Source organism: Schistocerca serialis, chromosome 5 (genome assembly GCF_023864345.2).
Source record: "Schistocerca serialis cubense isolate TAMUIC-IGC-003099 chromosome 5, iqSchSeri2.2, whole genome shotgun sequence".
Taxonomy (NCBI): domain Eukaryota; kingdom Metazoa; phylum Arthropoda; class Insecta; order Orthoptera; family Acrididae; genus Schistocerca; species Schistocerca serialis.
In genome coordinates this window covers 129,608,566-129,626,605 of record NC_064642.1, presented here as the reverse complement: position 1 = coordinate 129,626,605, position 18,040 = coordinate 129,608,566, and the positions used below count along the sequence as shown (strand labels likewise).

General features: G+C 37.0%; 1 protein-coding gene across 1 annotated transcript in view; it reads left to right on the top strand.

Annotated features, from left to right (window-relative positions):
* LOC126481579 (probable 2-oxoglutarate dehydrogenase E1 component DHKTD1 homolog, mitochondrial) overlaps window positions 1-18,040 on the top strand; it is a 335,870-nt gene that overhangs the window by 196,948 nt on the left and 120,882 nt on the right. Inside the window, exon 11 of the mRNA XM_050105438.1 lies at window positions 14,873-15,004. Within this exon, the coding sequence (XP_049961395.1) occupies window positions 14,873-15,004 (132 nt within the window). The remainder of the gene's footprint in view (window positions 1-14,872; window positions 15,005-18,040) is intronic.

The window sequence follows — 18,040 nt, the reverse complement described above, 5'->3', positions numbered from 1 at the left end:
ATATCCGTATAAATACGGACGGAGCACGTGACGCGTAGCAATGGCTACCTGGTAAACCGTAACTGCTAAGCTTACGACTCGAACCAAGCTACTGCAGCTGTATCGTCATTCATTCGACCTAAATTGTGTCTCATATTACAACTAGACGAACTTTGTTTCGATTTGGAGGTGCGACCTAAAACTTTTCTCTCCCCTTGAATTTCGAGTCTCAAGTTTCAGGTGCGGCTTAGATTCGGGAAAATTTTTTTTCCTTGATTTCGAGTCTCATTTTTGAGGTGCGGCTTAGATTCGAGTGCGGCTTAGATTCGAGTAAATACGGTATATGTAATAATCACAAACCCTTGGAATGATTGGTGCAGATAAGTGGTCTGTCATCAAGATTAATGAAATTCAGGGTTAAACTGGCAGAATACGACTTTGAGATAATATGCCAACTTTGAGGTAATAAGCAAAAAACAGTAGCAGATGGACTGTCATGGATACCAGAAGGCTCTGCTGCAATCATTAGGAATGTGGAAGAGATAGACAAGGAAGAACAAGATAACCAGCAACTAGTGCTTAGTGAAGAGCAGAAGCAAGCTATTCTGAAGCAACATCATAATTTACTGATAGGTTGGCACAAAGGAATCAGCTGCACATATGACAGTATTAAGAGGTATAGATCATGGAGAGGTATGAAGAAAAACATAGAAGAGTATGTTCAAAGTTTTAAGAGTTGTCAAAAGAACAAAATTATGTAGAATAAGGTGAAGATTCCCTTAGCGCTGACCAAAATACCCAACCACGTATTCAGTTGTTGTGATAATGACATAGTTGGGCCATTTCAGATAACAGATAAAGGGAACAGATATGTCCTAAAATTTCTGGATACCATCGGGGAATTTGTTGTAGCAGAGCCTGTAACACAGCAGGATGATGACACAGTAGCATGAGTCTTAGTACAGAGAATAATTTGCAATTACAGAACACCATCAGCATTTTTGAGTGATTGAGAAGATTCAATTTTGTGCATATCATCCTCAAATGAATGCACACCTGAAAGGGCATATAAAAACCTAACAGAATGTCTATGCCATTATGTGGGAATGAAGGAGGAAAACTGGATACATTTACCCTCTTTTGTTTATGACACCACACCATGTTCATCAACGGGTTCACTCCATTTGAGTTATTTTTGAGGAGCATCCAAAACATTTCTGGGATCCAGCCAAAGTACAACACAACTACAAAGATTACACAATGAAACTAAAGGAAAAGACGCACCAGATGCATCAGATTCCAAGCTGATTTGACAAGGAATGTAAAGTGAAAAATAAGGAGTATTATGATTTCACTAAACCTTAAAGAATTCAAGGCAAGAGACAAGGTATTATTACATGACTCAAGTGTGAGAAGATGGTGGTCAAAAAAGTTAACATACACATGGAGAGGACCTATTCATGTTGTAAGGACTCATAGACCAAATGTAGTACTCCAGTTAGTGAATAAGAAGCTTATGACTACATGCAAACAAATTAAAACAGTTCATTAACTTTAGGCATGTGATGATGTGATAAAGTCAAGCTGAAGTGTTCTGAAATATGAGGAGAAAGAATAGGCTGAATTCTATTTTAAAACTGATTAAAGAGTGATTTACTTACAGGAATTCAAACGTTTAGAGGGAGACATCGTAACCGGTCCTAGGAGACAGGCCAACCCCTGGTCACCTTGCTTCTATTAGCCTAACCTTGGCAGCAATAGCAAGCAGGAAGCAACGATGGAGAAGGAAGATACCAGTGAGAAACAGACTATAGAAAAAGGATAGAACAGCATATGCGTGAATTAAAAAATGAGTTAGCAGAGGCTGAAAGATCCAATCAAAAAACACACATTTCTGTTTATGCATTACTGACCACCACCACCAACAGCAACATTACCACCACCCTCGTAACCATAGGAGAGATGCTTAGACATCATCCAGTGCACTGCAGATGAAGATTGCAGAAGATGTGATTACTTATTGTGTGTATTTGTGTTGTAAAATTATTGTCTAAGATTCAAGTAGAATCTTCCCATGGTAGGGGAAGTGTAATGACCAAATCATGAAAGTCTGCCAGAAAAAAAGAAAAATCATCCAGCTGGGCCTATCAGCTGTAAACCATGTAACTTAGGTAGAGGCACACAGTGCAAGCCATTTTTGTCAGTCCTTTAGGAGGTCATATACATTGAGAAACGGCTGATTTCAAGCTCGCTGATTGTGCCTTGCAGGTAAAAAGTAACACAGTCATGTATCATCTGTAAGCAGACAGCCTCAAGGCTATGTATATAGGCCCTCAAACACCTAGTGAGGCAGAGTTTGGCAGACTTCAAGAGTTTCAGTGAACCTTAGAGACCAATGACAACCATATCAGATTAATGAGCCTATAGCAGATGCTATTTAATTGAGCAGTGAGGCTCAGTTAACTTTGTGCACTAGGGAGGATTTGCAAAGCTAGCATGTACATACCTTAGGGGCTAGGGTTATTGGTTTCTGTCATATATTTGTCTTCATATACATATGTCTCTGTGTCACTTACATTGTGATGAGTACTTGGACATATGGGTTTGATAAAATATCTACCATCTTTTAACCATTTTACAATAATTAATTAGGTGTTTTTATATGGACAGCATTGGCACTTGTAATATTTACTAAGAATCTGCATTGGTTTTAACTCATCAGAAGGGATCACCAAGCTTTCCCATCAGCCCAGTCATCATTCTACATGTTAGTTATCTGTGGATGCACATACACACTCCACATGAACCTGCTTCTCCATGATGCTATATGGTCCACCTGCAGTTCCGTCTTGACATGTTGCCTCTTACTACAGATCCAGTGCACATTCCTGCACTGCTAAATGAGTGGTTGGTGCTGTTTAATTCTACATAATACCACAGATTATTGTATATGGCTTGTTTTGGATCACTTTTTCTGTATAATGGGATCCATTAGCTCACCCAGTACTGGTACTCCTGCTATCACAAGAGTGTATCATGGGTGTGTTCAACTTGATTTTATGCTAGTTTATAATTCACGCCTGCTACATAGTGAAAAATTGCTGACTGTGAACCCTGGGTCATCCCATTCTCTTTTTTGATCACAACACGACTTGGTTTTAGTGCACCTGATGATGCAGCTAAAATTTTATGAAAGTGGTCATGCTTATAAATAATGTAATTACAGCTGAAGCAGTTTTACCTACAAAATGATATATCCAGGCTGTGGTTGCCCTGAATACAAAGCCTTATGAGTAAAAAATAGACTAGTAAACCAAGCCAGAGTCTCATTTCCCCTATCATCACCATATCTACGTCATTAGCCTAACATCCAAATCATCCTGCACTGTCTCCAACCACAGTGACCTGAAAAATCTCATATTGACCCTGTCATGATTTAACTCCCATAAGCAGCTGTGCCAAGAAACAGATGACCTCGAAATTCTACATCACCTCCGACCTAGGTGTAACCTTTTAAGTATAGCAGGCTACAACACCATTTATGGGAAGAACCTCAAATTTATTTAAGCAAAAATTCTATACCCCAAGAGTCCTCTTCAGAGGCTCATCTAGTACCAAAGGAAAAAAATATGGTTCAATTTTAAGGAAAGTATAGCTGTTGTCATAAATTATCAGTTACAAATGTTAAATACTGTTTGTGTACATCAGAATATTCATCAGATTGTCCTCTATTAATGAAATTTTCACTCTGCAGTTGAGTGTTTGCTGATAAGAAACTTCCTGGCAGATAAAAACTGTGCCGGACCAAAACTCGAACTCGGGACCTTTGCCTTTTGTGGGCAAGTGCGCTTCCATCTGAGCTACCCAAGCACAACTCATGACCCATCCTCAGAGCTTTAATTCCACCAGTACCTCATATCCCACCTACTAAATTTCATAGAAGCTCTCCTGCAAACCTTGTAGAACTGGCACTCCTGGAAGAAAGAATATTGCGGAGACATGGCTTAGCCACAGCCTGGGGGATGTTTCCAGAATGAAATTTTCACTCTGCAGCTGTCAGGATGGGTTGTGAGTCATACTTGGGTGGTTCAGATGGTAGAGCACTTGCCCACGAAAGGCAAAGTTCCTGAGTTCGAGTCTCGATCCGGCACACTGTTTTAATCTGCTAGGAAGTTTCATATCAGCATACACTCCACTGCAGAATGAAAATTTCACTCTGGAAAATTCACCAGGCTGTGGCTAAGCCATGTCTCCACAATATCCTTTCTTCCAGGAGTGATAGTTCTGCAAGGTTTGCAGGAGAGCTTCTGTGAAGTTTGGAAGGTAGGAGATGAGGTACTAGTGAATTAAAGCTGTGAGGACGGGTTGTGAGTCATGCTTGGGTAGCTCAGATGGTAGAACACTTGCCCGCAAAAGGCAAATGTCCTGAGTTCAAGTCTCAGTCTGGCACACAGTTTTAATCTGCCAGAAGTTTATATCACCGCACACTCTGCTGCAGAGTGAAAATTTCACTATGGAAACATCCATCAGGCGGTGGCTAAGCCATGTCTCCGCAATATTCTTTCTTCCAGGAATGCTAGTTCTGCAAGGTTTGCAGGACAGCTTCTGTGATGTTTGGAAGGTAGGAGACAAGGCAGTGGCAGAATTAAAGCTGTGAAGATGGGTTGTGAGTTGTACTTGGGTAGCTCAGATGGTAGAGCACTTGACCTGAAAGGCAAAGATCCCGAGTTCAAGTCTCAGTTGGGCACACAATTTTAATCTGCCAGGAAGTTTCATGTCCTCTCTGACTTTGCAAAATCCATGCTTTGATATATTTTGAATAACCAGTCTTAGCTGCTGCACCCAGTATGTGCAAAGAGATTACAAGGTGACAAAAATAGATTTAAAGAAGCGTTTTACAATATGTAACAATAACTTTACAACAACATTATTTGTGGATAACGAGCCAATCATCAGTAGTTCAGAGCATATATAGTATAAATTAAATTGTATTTCCAGACAACATAATATCATAATATACAGGAAACCAAAATAATGGTGATGTGTGTTGAAAACTCAGTGCGAACAAAAAATTATTGACAACAAAACCTTTGAGAAAATTTCAGAGTTTACATTTTTTAGGTTTCACATAAGGTTTCATAAATCACACTATCCCTACATCAAACTTACCAGATTTAGACATTTTGTAGGAATAGTACAATGAGTGCTGGGTCACAAAATAAGGAAAAGGGAACTACATTACATTATTAATTAAAACACATGCAGCACTGGTGTAATATTCTACAATATTTATTATTTGATTCACAAACTGGTTCTTGGCTGTTACATCATCGTCAGGTACAAAGATAAGTATGTGGTGCAGAAAAATTTTGTTGGAACAAAGATTTTGAACTAGTGCATCTAGGCATCTAAAGAGTATACCATGTCCAGAGATGCAAATGTTAATGTTAGATTTAGGAATAAAACAAGAGGGATTATCTCAGTTTAAATGTGACACATTAATTAATGGACTACATACAAATTACAACAGTTATCCATAGAAGAAAATAAATTAACAGTAAACTTTGGTGGCATGTTTCAAAGGTGTAGCTGAGCAAAATAATATTATCTTTATTTAGTTATTTATTTTTTTATTTTTATTTATTTAATCCTTCAAATCCTACATGTATAGAATATATACAAGGATATTGGACATGGTTAGGTATTTACAAGATAAAATACAGTCTGTATTGAATTCCTAAGGACTAGAACAGAAGTAATTTAGCAAAGAATCATACATACAACAAACATTAGAGGCAACATACAAAGTAGAACATTCATAGTGCATCTTTATTGTTGCTGTTAGGCTTCTAGGTACTCTGTCAGACTGTAAAAGCAATGATCAGTTAAATATGCCTTTAGTTCAGCCTTAAAACTACTGAGTTTACCTACTGATTTAATATGGTTAGGCAGATTATTGTAAATCTTTATCCCAGTGTGTAGTGTGCCTTTTTGACACAATGATGTTCTCACCTGTTTCATATGAAGGTCACATTTTTGCCTCGTATTGTATGCATGTATATTGCCATTTTTTAATAAGATATCTGGGTGTCTATCAATATATTGTTTGATGAAAACTGATGTTTCATAGATAAAAATGCAAGAAAGAGGAAGCACTGACAGTTTTTTGAATATGGGTCTGCATGATTTGGTATTGTTTACCCCGTCAATAACTCTTAATATTCTCTTTTTCATCCTGAAAAGTTTAATATTTGTTGTTGTGTTGCCCCAGAAGATTATGCCATGATTAATTACAGAATGCACATAGGAGTAGTATACATTTAACAGGCTGGCTATGCTGCAACAAGTTTTGAAGATCTTTATCGTGTAGCAGGTTTTACTTAGTTTTCTTTGGAAATATTCAATGTGTACCTCCCATTTTGTGTTGTTCTGGAGCCAGAGTCCCAGAAATTTTGTGCTGTCAATATTTTCAAGAGGTCTGTCCATAACTTCTATTTGTGGTGGTGTCTTCCTTTTAGATTCAGTGCTACTGTCTTTTCTTTGTTTATAATTAGCTTGTTATAGCTGAACCACTGTTCTACACTGTTCATTGTTTGGATAGTGGAGTCTTTTAGTTGTTCTTCTGTTTTATCGCTGATAAGGAAGCTTGTATTGTCTGCAAATTGGAGGGTAGTTTGGCAATACTTGTAGTACATAAGATCATTGACATAGAGAAGAAACAGTCTGGGTTCTAATACTGATCCTTGAGGGACACGATATTTCATATTTTCATATTCTGAATAGTAGTAGCTGATTTTGTTATGGTCAGTATATTGCACTTCAACCACCTGTTTGCGACCACATAGGTATGTCCTGAGCCACTCATTGGATATACCTCTAATTCCTAATTGGTCAAGCTTCTCCAGTAGGGCATTATGGTCAATGACGTTAAAAGCTTTAGATAAATCAAGACATATGGCCATCACAAACTCACTTGCATCCAGTTTAGTATAGATTTCATTAAGGAATTCAAATATTACACTTTCAGTTGAATAGCCTTTCCTGAAGCCATGCTTTGAGGGAGAGAGAATTTTATTTTTATTTAGAAAATCAGACAATCTCTAATAAAATTTTTTTGAAAATACAGGCAGTAAGGCTATTGGTCTATAGTTTGAAACATTTTCTGGATTTCCTTTATTGAGCAGTGGTTTCAGTTTTGCTGTTTTTAAGCATGAAGGGAAGGTTCCTGATGCCAGTGAGCTGTTGCACAAGCGTGTCAAGGGTTCAGCTAAGGCAAGACAGCATTTTTTAATAATTATATTAGATTAGATTTACTTTCATTCCAATTCATCTGTAGTGAGGAGGCCCTCCAGGATGTAGAACAAGTCAGAAAAACAACAATACATGACAAATATTTACAACTAAAACATATAAGCTAATGTACTATTCCACAGTTCCCAAGTGGAATGATCGTCATTTTGTAATGAACACTATATGAAAGAGTCATTTTACAAATACTAATGCAATGAATTTAAAATAAAAAAGTTTTTTTTATTTATTTATAAGGGAATAAACGTGTAATACAACTTCTATAATACTTATTTACAATGAACACATTACTGCAATGAAATGGTACAGAAGTTAGATTGTACTTACACACACACACACACACACACACACACACACACACACACACACATTTACAATGAACATATTACTGCACTGAAATTATGCAGAAGCTATATTGTACTCACACACAAATCAGTGGTTTTTACTGAGAAATTCATTCATGGAGTAGGAGTTGGCTGTCAATAAGTCCTTTAGACTTCTCTTAAACTGAATTTCATTGGTTGTTAAGCTTTTTATGGGTGCTGGCAAGTTATTGAAAATGTGTGTTCCTGAATAATGCACACCTTTTTGTACAAGACTACATGACTTTAAATCCTTGTGAAGATTATTCTTATTTCTAGTACTGGTTCCATGAATTGAGCTGTTGGTTTGAAAAAGTGATATATTTTTAATGACAAATTTAGTTAAGGAATAAATATATTGTGAAGCAGTAGTTACTATCCCTAGTTCCCTAAACAGGCTTCTGCAAGATGTTTGTGAGTTCACACCACATATAACTCTTACTGCAGGTTTTTGTGCCCAGAAAACGTTAGCCTGGCTTGATGAATTACCCCAAAAAATTATTCAATATGACATTATGGAATGAAAGTAAGCATAGTATGCCAGCTTTTTCATTTTTATATCCCCTGTGTCTGACACAATTTGCATTGCAAATAGAGATTTGTTAAGACGCTTCAGCAGTTCTGTGGTGTGCTCCTCCCAGTTGAATTTATTATCAAGCTGTAATCCCAAGAATTTAACACTGTCCACTTCTTCTATCTGCTTGTTATCATATGTTAGGCATATACTAGTGGGACACCTCTTACATGTTCTGAACTGCATGTAGTGTGTTTTTTTCAAAGTTTAGTGACGAAGAATTGGCTAGAAACCAGTGATTAATGTCCACAAATATTTTATTAGCTGATCTTTCTAAGACTACACTTGATTTGCTATTTATTGCAATGTTTGTATCATCGGCAAGCAAAATGAACTTGGCATCTGGTAATGTTACTGATGAAAGGTCATTGATATATATACAAGAAAACGTAAGGGCCCCAAAATGGAACCTTGTGGGACGCCACATGTAATTAGTTCCCAGTTGGATGATGCCTGATAGCTTGATACATGTCTCTTTCCTAATAACACCCTTTGTTTCCTGTCAGAGATATAAGATTTGAACCATTTTGCAGCATTTCCTGTTACTCTATAATATTCTAATTTATTTAAAAGGATATTGTCATTTACACAGTCAAATGCCTTTGACAGATCTCAAAATATACCAGTTGCCTGCAATTTTTTGTCTAATGAATTAAGCACATTTTCACTGTAAGTATAGATAGCCTTCTCAATATCAAAACCCTTCAGAAATCCAAACTGTGACTTTGACAGTATGTTATTTGAGATAAGATGGTTATCAAACCCATTGTACATTACTTTTCCTAAAATTTTTGAGAATGCTGGCAACAGTGAAACTGGACAGAAATTTGATGCTATTTCTTTATCTCCCTTCGTAAGCAGTGGCTTAACTTCAGCATATTTCAACCATTCAGGAAATATTCCACTGATAAACGACTGGTTACACAGATAGCTTAATATGTTACTTAGCTCAGAATCACATTCCTTAATTAGCTTTGTTGATATTTCATCACACCCACTAGATGTTTTTGATTTTAAAGATTTTATGATGGACATTATTTCTGATGGGGTAGTGAGTGTCAAATTCGTATTATGGAAGTTACTTGAAATGTCTGGTCTAAGGTATTCCATAACAGCATCTACCGAACCTGACAACACCATCTTTTCAGTAACACTTATAAAATGTTTGTTAAAAAGTTCTGCAACACTATACACATCTGTCACCAATGTATCATTTACTCTTAATGCTATTTGTCCCTCTTCGTGTCTGGTTCTACCGGTCTCCTCCTTCAGTATATCCCATATTGTCTTTATTTTATTATCTGATATGACTATCTTTTCCTTGTAATATATTTGCTTTGATGTCCGTATTACAGTCTTTAATATTTTGCAGTATTTCTTGTAATGTGCTATAGCATCAACATCGGAACTGTTTCGGATTGACAGATACAGTTTTCTTTTTGTTTTACAAGATACCCCTATTCCTTGAGTAATCCATGGCTTCTTTGTAGACTTAGCTCTAATCTTGGTAAGATTTTGGGGAAAACAGTGTTCGAATAAGGTAAGCACTTTATTAATAAAAGTTTTATATTTTTCATTCATGCCATGAGCACTGTAAACATCAGTCCAGTGAATGTCTCTGAGGAGTGTCCTAATTGCATCTGGTATTCCATCAATTCCACGTTAGTACCCTGTTTCAAGGTTTTTGTAACTGATAAAATTTCTTCAGTATTTGTGGGTGAAAGTAACAATAATGTAGACACATTTCTCATGCTGTTGGATGATGGAGGTGATATTTTGTTGTGTTCTTCCAGTCCATTCACCAACTCCTTCACTTACATTTTAAAAATATTTGGTGAAGGTCCCTGCAATTTTTGTTGGCCAAGAAATCATTTGTTCTTCATAACATAAGTTTATATTTTTATTTTGTTTAGTTTCACTTGTTGTTTGATTTTTTATGTCTTCCCATATAGCTTTAGATTTGTTTTCGTGAATTTTCAATGTATTTGTCATTTGCTATTGTTTTAGCTTTCCCTACAATATTTTTGAGGATCCTCTTGTAATTCTTCAGGTACAAATGAAATTCATGAGGCATGTTCTGTGTCTTTGCTATATTGTGTAATCTTCTTTTCTCTGCACAAGAGATTCTAATACCTGTTGTAATCCATTTGTTCTTTTTGAAGTTAGGTTGATATTTTTGTTTTTTAATGGAAATGCAGCTTAAAAGTATAACATGAAGATTTCCATGAATTTTTCAAACTTTTTGTTAGTATTTTCACAAGTATACACTTCATACTAGGTTTATTCACTTAGTCTCTATATAAAAAAGTTTATTTGTTTGTTAGTGAATTTTCTTGTTTCTTTTACAAGTTCCTCTTTCTCAGTTGTTTCATTTGCGGTGTGTAAAGCAATAAACTGAGCATAGTGATCACTGAAGCCAGTATTAAGATTTCTGGCACAGAAATTGTGATTTACATTTGTGTTTATTAATATCTGATCAATTGTAGAGCTAGTTGTTGGTGTAACTCTTGTAGGAGAATCTATGGTGGCTTTTATGTTATATGTTTCGAGTAGGGCCATTAAGCTTTGCTGGTCTTTTGAGATTTCTTGAAAATCAATATTAAAATCTCCACATATGATCACTGTTTTGTTGAAGTTTTTTTATAGTATTTAAAGCTGCTTCTAGTTGATGACAGAAATCATTTAAGTTCCCATCAGGACTCCTATATACACAGATGATTATTAATTTTAATGCAGAGAGTTCAACTGTGGATTCTTCAAAAACTTTCATTCAGCTAACAGTTCAATGGGTTTTGCGTTACAATAATCAATGCCACTTTTAACAAATAAACATGACCCTCCATGACTGGATGTAATTCTAGAGAATGATGATGAAAGATTGAAGTCTGCAAGTTTTGTGACTGACATTGCATCTTTAGGCAACCAGTGTTCAGTTATACACATTACAGAAGCGTTTTTTAGCTCATCAGTACATAAAATTTCAAGTTCACGTAATTTGTTTAGCAATGATTGGACATTTTGATGAATCAGCATGAAATTAAAAGATTTGTTAGCCTTTAGCATATTGTTAGACTTTGGCATATTTAATTGATCACTTACCTTTATCTTGTCAATAAAAAAATCATTCAGGTGTGCTGGAAGTACTGCTTTTCTTTTCCCGACTGCACCTATTCTTTTATTATCATCTGCAGCAGAATTTTCTTCTGTTTCTGGCTCCCCTGGTAGTTGTTCAGCTGCTCTGGTTGTTGATTCTGCTGCTGATCCTACTGTTGATAATATTGCTGCTGGTGTTAGAGCTGGGTCTGCAATTGGTGGAGCTGTTACTGCATTCATTGTTGTTGCTGTGCCTGAATATTGGAGGAACCTTGTTTCTTCTTTTGTTGATGCTGTGTTGGTGAGTGAGGTCTTGCTGGCATTGTTTCCTTCGAATATTGGGGGGACCAATCCAGGATGATTTTGCTTTTGTGTGTTTGATGCCTCTTGTTGATAATTTCTTCAATTTTTCCAACGAGCAGTTTTTTCCCCATGTTGTTAACGTTCAATCCATGTAATGTGTGGAATCTGTGCCCAATATTGCTAACATTTATGAGTTCTACATTTCTGAAATGTTTACAAAGTAATGAAATTTGTTGGTTGGCATTGATTATTTCTTTTTTTACGCATGAGCAAGATGGTAAGTCATCCCAATGTGGGATGTTCAGCACTAAAACATTTGTGTGTGTCAACTGTCCTAAGCACCTTTTTAGTTCTTGTTTTGCTTTGTAAGTTTCATTTTTGTACACATCATTTGAGTCACCAAATAGCACAACAAAGTCTTCAGAGGATAAGTCAGCAACGTCTGTGGATCGTACATGCTTGCAAACTTCCGGCATAGAAGCACCAGGCTTTATGTAAGCAATTGTTTGTACACTGAGCTGATCATTCATAAGGCGAGCAAATCCATGACCATGACTGTCTGCCATCACAACTACTTTTCTTCATTTAGGTTTCTCTGCATGTTTAGAAGGCCCACCAGTGCTATAGCCAAACAATTTAGTATCAGCACTGGACAAACACTTGATATTTAGATCACACAAGTTTTCAGGCCTTTCAGTCTCATTTTCTTTCATAACAGTAATTGAGTTGTTAGGCATTCCTTCGGATGTATCACTCCATGTATTTGTAGTTTCATATTCAGCTCAGAAATTAGTTTTATCTCATGCACAATGTTTCTTATCTTGCACAGTTGATTGCACACTGAATCTGCTTGTAAACACGATATTGGGTTCATACAATAAGCTTCGTTGAGAATGAGGCACTTTGTTTTTCACTTTGCCTATCTTTGATAGTTCCTACATTACACAAAGATAAGATATGCTAGTGAGATTATGCAGGCAAGTGAAGCAGTGGTTATACAAAGTAATTTTTTTTAATACAACAAGAGAAATTATAGTAACTGAAACAAAGGAAAATGGATCGTGTGAGTAAGAAGGGTAATTTACAACATGGCCTGGGTGGGATTATGAGTTATATCTGCAGTTAGAAGTGGTGAGTAAGGGAACAATAACTGGTCATTCAGTACTATGCTGGCCTTCTCTAAGCAGGTGGTCTGCAAAAGTCACAAGGTGAAACAAACTATTACATCTCATCCGTAAGAGAAGGAAGGTGAATTATCTTGAAATAACAGAAATTAATAAACATATGTCCATCAGTCCAAGCTTAGTACTGAATGAGCTGACACAGTTCCCTTACTGGTCATGTCTAACTGCAGAAACTAATAATCCCACCCAGGCCATGTTGTAAATTACCGTTGTTACTCACATGCCCCATTTTCCTTTGTTTCAGTTACTATAACTTCTCTTGTTGTGTTACAAAATTTTAGTTTGTATGTTCTCAGCTGCTTCACTTACCTGCTCAAACATGTCACCAAAGTTTACTGTTCGATTTAGTTTCTTATATCAACAACTAATATAATTAGTATACAGTTCATTATTTAATTTTTTACATGTTTTACTTATTTTAATAACCTTACATCAAATTTACACTGAAATAATCCCTTTTGTTTTATTCTTAAATTTAACATTAACATTTTTCATCTCTGGGAATGGAGATATTCTGTAGATGCACTAGTTTGAAATCTTTGCTCCAACAAAATTTCTCTGCACCATACACTTATCTTTGTACCTGATGATGGTGTAACAGCCAAAAACTGATTTGTGAAATAAATAATAAATATTGTAGAACATTACACCAATGTGTGTGTTTTCATTCATAATGTATAGAATGTTCTACCAAGAACTCATGGAACAGTCAATTAATGGAACTATTGTACAATTATTGCAGTGTAGGAGTGAAAACTGGGCTCAAACATCTGACCAAATAGTGCAGGTAGAGGTGACTGAAATGAACTTCAACTTACATGTAATACGTTATTCACTACTTGACCACAACAGTACTGAAGATGTTCAAGAAGAGCTGGAAGTTCAGATCAACTGACGTAGTAATGAAATACAAGAACAACTGATTACAATGCATGCATCAAATGCCTGGACCTACGCTGAAAAAAACTGCTTGGTAATACTAACCCAGTAGGTCCAGAAAGGCAAGGATACCTCTGGAAAATATTGTAGGACTAGAAAGAAGTTGGAACAGACTTAAAGGACAAAGTGCTACTACTCCTGCTGCTACTGATATTATGATGGTGGTATCATAAAAATACTTTAAAGCCTAATAAAGATGACACTGGAAAATCCAGGATGATATTTGAATGTTTATATGAAGACAGTTTACTGTTCAGTTGATAGAGGAAATCAAGAGGAGGAGACAGCTGTATTTTTGGAGAGATATCTTTCTCAGTGAACTAGCAACACAAATAACAACGTGAAACGGCCAGATTGCTACTCACCATGTTGGCACTGAATTTAGTATTGAGGTATTGAGTGGCAGACAGGCATATTGATGAAAGACTGATCGATGTGATCAGCTATTGGACAAATTCCTTCGTCAGATGTAAGCAAAACATCCACACATTCACACATGCATAACTCACACACACACACACACACACACACACACACACACACACACACACACACATGCCCAATGTTGTGTCCAAATGAGACAGGCCTGCCACCCTCCCCCTCCCAGTGCTGCAGTGAAGGCCGTATTCTACCTACAGTTAGGCCAATAACCTGGTCGCAGGCTTGAGCCACAAACCTTACCTTTAAATGGTATCTTTTAGCTGGTGACAACACTAATTAAACTCTTCCACAAAATCAGAAGAACATGCAACAGCACTACACATGGGCAGATAATATATTAATGCAGCAGGTAAAAGAAAGAACAAAAATTATGTAGGTAACATATTTCCTTAAACATTACATGCAGTCAAGAATATACGCATACTGGATGGTCTTTGTGTCAACATTGTTAAAATGTAGTTATTTTCTGAATGTTTTACTACATGGAGTGTTGGTTTGTAAAAAAATCAAAAGGGAGTTTCTTTTGATTGTTGTAAGTAATTGTAAAAATTAGTTAAACATTTATAATGTCTGTTAGCCATTAAATATATAATCAGTAAGAAAGATCAGTGAATATACTTGAAGCAATCATTATGTTGATTGAAAGGGGAAGAAGTTACTGTTACACTAATCAACACATTTTCTTACAGGCAGCATATTTCAAAAATCTGTGGTCCAAAATAAAACAGGCTCCTGCTGCAGTGACTACATGGGACACAGGTGTTGATGAACAACTTCTGCATTACATAGGCATAAAATCAGTTACCTACCCAGATAATTTTGTAAGTACATGTCCTTCATTTATTGCATCACACCTATTTATCTATTATCAATGGCTCAGTGAACATAATATCAGTCCAATTAGTTAATGTATTATACAGAGGGTTTAGGTTTAAAGAATACATGTGTAAAGCATAATGAATTTAAAATATTTTTGAAAATAAACTTTGGATAAGAACATAATATGTAAGATTTAAATTCTTTAACTTTTAAAGGAGACAGAAATCCATGATACACATTACCCATGCAAAATATTTGACATTGTATTCATACAGGCAGTGCTGCTCTGTCAATCACTGTCTCTGAATTTTACAAGTGATGTGTCTGAAAAATTGAGTCAGCATCATTCCACAATGAACTGCGCATTAAGATCAATGAGAAAAGAGTTAATATTACCCACCATGCATAATGGACACACATTTGTAAACTCTTGTCCATGAGTTAAGGGATTTTTTTGGGATCTGCTGCTGGGCAGCATAGAAATACATTACACACATGGTACACTGTTATGAGATCACTTAGTGTGTTTGCAAATGTCCACATTGTGAGACATTTTGTTTGTATTGTTGGTGACTGTTAACTGTATTTATCTGGCACATAGTATTTGATTTGCAGGGAAGTGGGACACTGCACATACACAGCTCGTTAGTAGTTCATCCACAGTCAGCACAAAATAACTTACAAGTTGAATGTAATTTGCAGTATCAGTTCTAATAGTGAAGAAGACTCCAGGAGGGAGGAAACATTCAACAGGAGTGTGGTCAATATTTAACATGTACTGCAACCCAGAGTCAGGAATAATAGATGTCATACCAACATAGCACCTGCCAGGCTCAGAGACCCCATGACCACTTCTAAGATACACGTTTCCTTTTGTGATATCAAGAGTGTGGTGCAAGCTCAATGACACATTAATCACATTCATTTGGTACAAAGGCTCTATGTAGTATGACAAATGTGTTGATTTGCCCAAGATAAGTGGGTCAAGGAATAGTGGAGATGTGTCTTGTTCATGGATGAGTCTCAGTTTTGTCTGTCATGAGAATCTCATTATCCATTCATTTTCTGTGCTCCTGAAACCTATTATAATCTTGCCATTAGTGAGAAAAGGGATAACGTGGTTGGTGGCAGTGTTCTTGTCTGTTCTAACATTATGCCAGAAGCATGGGTGCACTACTGCAATAGAGTGTGTGAATTTGTCATGGCAAATATGGCACTGAATACCATTTCTTGAGTGATAATGCCCAACCCGACAGGAATGCCCTGGTAAATAAGTACCTGCAACAGGAAGATATCATACATCATACATTTAGAGTAATCTCTTCATTCATCATTGAAATGTGTAAGACATTACTAATGACACAGCATGTCCTGTTATTTTCTGAAGAATATTTGTAAGATAGGCAATTCCTTGGTTTACTTGAATCACAGACAGTTTCTTCTAGGATGCAAGAGAATTCTGTAATGAAAAAAAAGTTTATGTTGCGGATTACAGGAGAAAGTAAGTACCTCCACTTGCTTATTCCCTCTCTCCTGGCCTTTGATGTCTGTTGTGCCATTCTCATAGCCCTAACTGCGTCTGTTCCTGGTTTTCATTTCTCCATCTACCTGTTTCCTTGTTTCTTCTTACTTTGCTCTGGTCCTTTATTTAACTCCAGTTCATAATTCAATGAACCTCCATGCACATTGTTCTCTCAATGGTCTGTCTCTCTCTCTTTTCTCCTGTCTTCCCTACCCTCCATCTCCCCTTTCATCACACCAACACACTATCACCACTACCTGCACTAGAAATATCTCTCTCTGGTGTAATATTCTATCTCCTTCCCTTGCTGTCCCACTCTCTCCTAGCTTGTATCTCTGGCTCCCTTTTGCTTCAGGTGTTACAGACTGATGATGGATCAGCAAAGATACAGTGAAGCTAATTCAGCAAAGATCAATATGATAGCCAGCCAGAGTGGCCGAGCAGTTCTAGGTGCTACAGAATGGAACCGCGCGACCACTACGGTCGCAGGTTCGAATCCTGCCTCGGGCATGGATATTTGTGATGTCCTTATGTTAGTTAGGTTTAAGTAGTTCTAAGTTCTAGGGAACTGATGACCTCAGAAGTTAAGTCCCATAGTGCTCAGATCCATTTGAACCATATTGAATCAATTTGATAATGAATTGAGAGATAATGGTTTATGAATGAGTGTCAGAAAGATTCTGAAAAGAGGAACTCTTCCATTGCTGAGTATGGCAACTAGCTGTGTTCAACAGTGGTAAAACTGAGTCTCAATTTTTATTATTGCTGATTTCACAGGAAAATTAATTTGGATTCATTAGTTGTAACCATCATCCATATAATTGGTGTGTGCAGTATAATGATGTGGTGTAGGTTATGGGGCCCTCCCCATAATGCTCCAAACATTCTCAACTGGGGAGAGATGTGGTGACCTTGCTGGCCTATGTAGGATATGTTGAGCACAAAGACAAGCAGTAGCAACTGTAATCTCTTTTGTACTTGCAGAATAAATTGTGACTGCTTGAAGGTATACATCAAAAATATACTGATACATGGGTTTCTATTTGAAGGGTACCAGCAGTATACACACATCAAAAAAGGTTTTGCATCACCCTGGTTCCCAGAACTCCTGAAGATAGACATTGACTGTGGATATTGCATCACCGAGATAGTCCCTTTGACTGTTCAGAGATGTCACTAAACCTACCCAAAGATGTAAACAACCATGCATGAGCAGTGCCTATTAGACAGAAGGAGTCCGACAGCCAATCAGTTCCAGTCATTCCACCAGGAAGGAGGTAAACAACCTGTGTTGTCTGTTGTCCAACCATGCCTAGATGCTCAATACCATGGTTCGATTGCATCCGCATTGTTACTTTGTACCACGAAGGGCTCTCAACAAGGGGAGTGTCCAGGCATCTCGGAGTGAACCAAAGTGACGTTGTTCGGACATGGAGGAGATACAGAGAGACAGGAACTGTCAATGACATGCCTCGCTCAGGCTGCCCAAGGGCTACTACAGCAGTGAATGACCGCT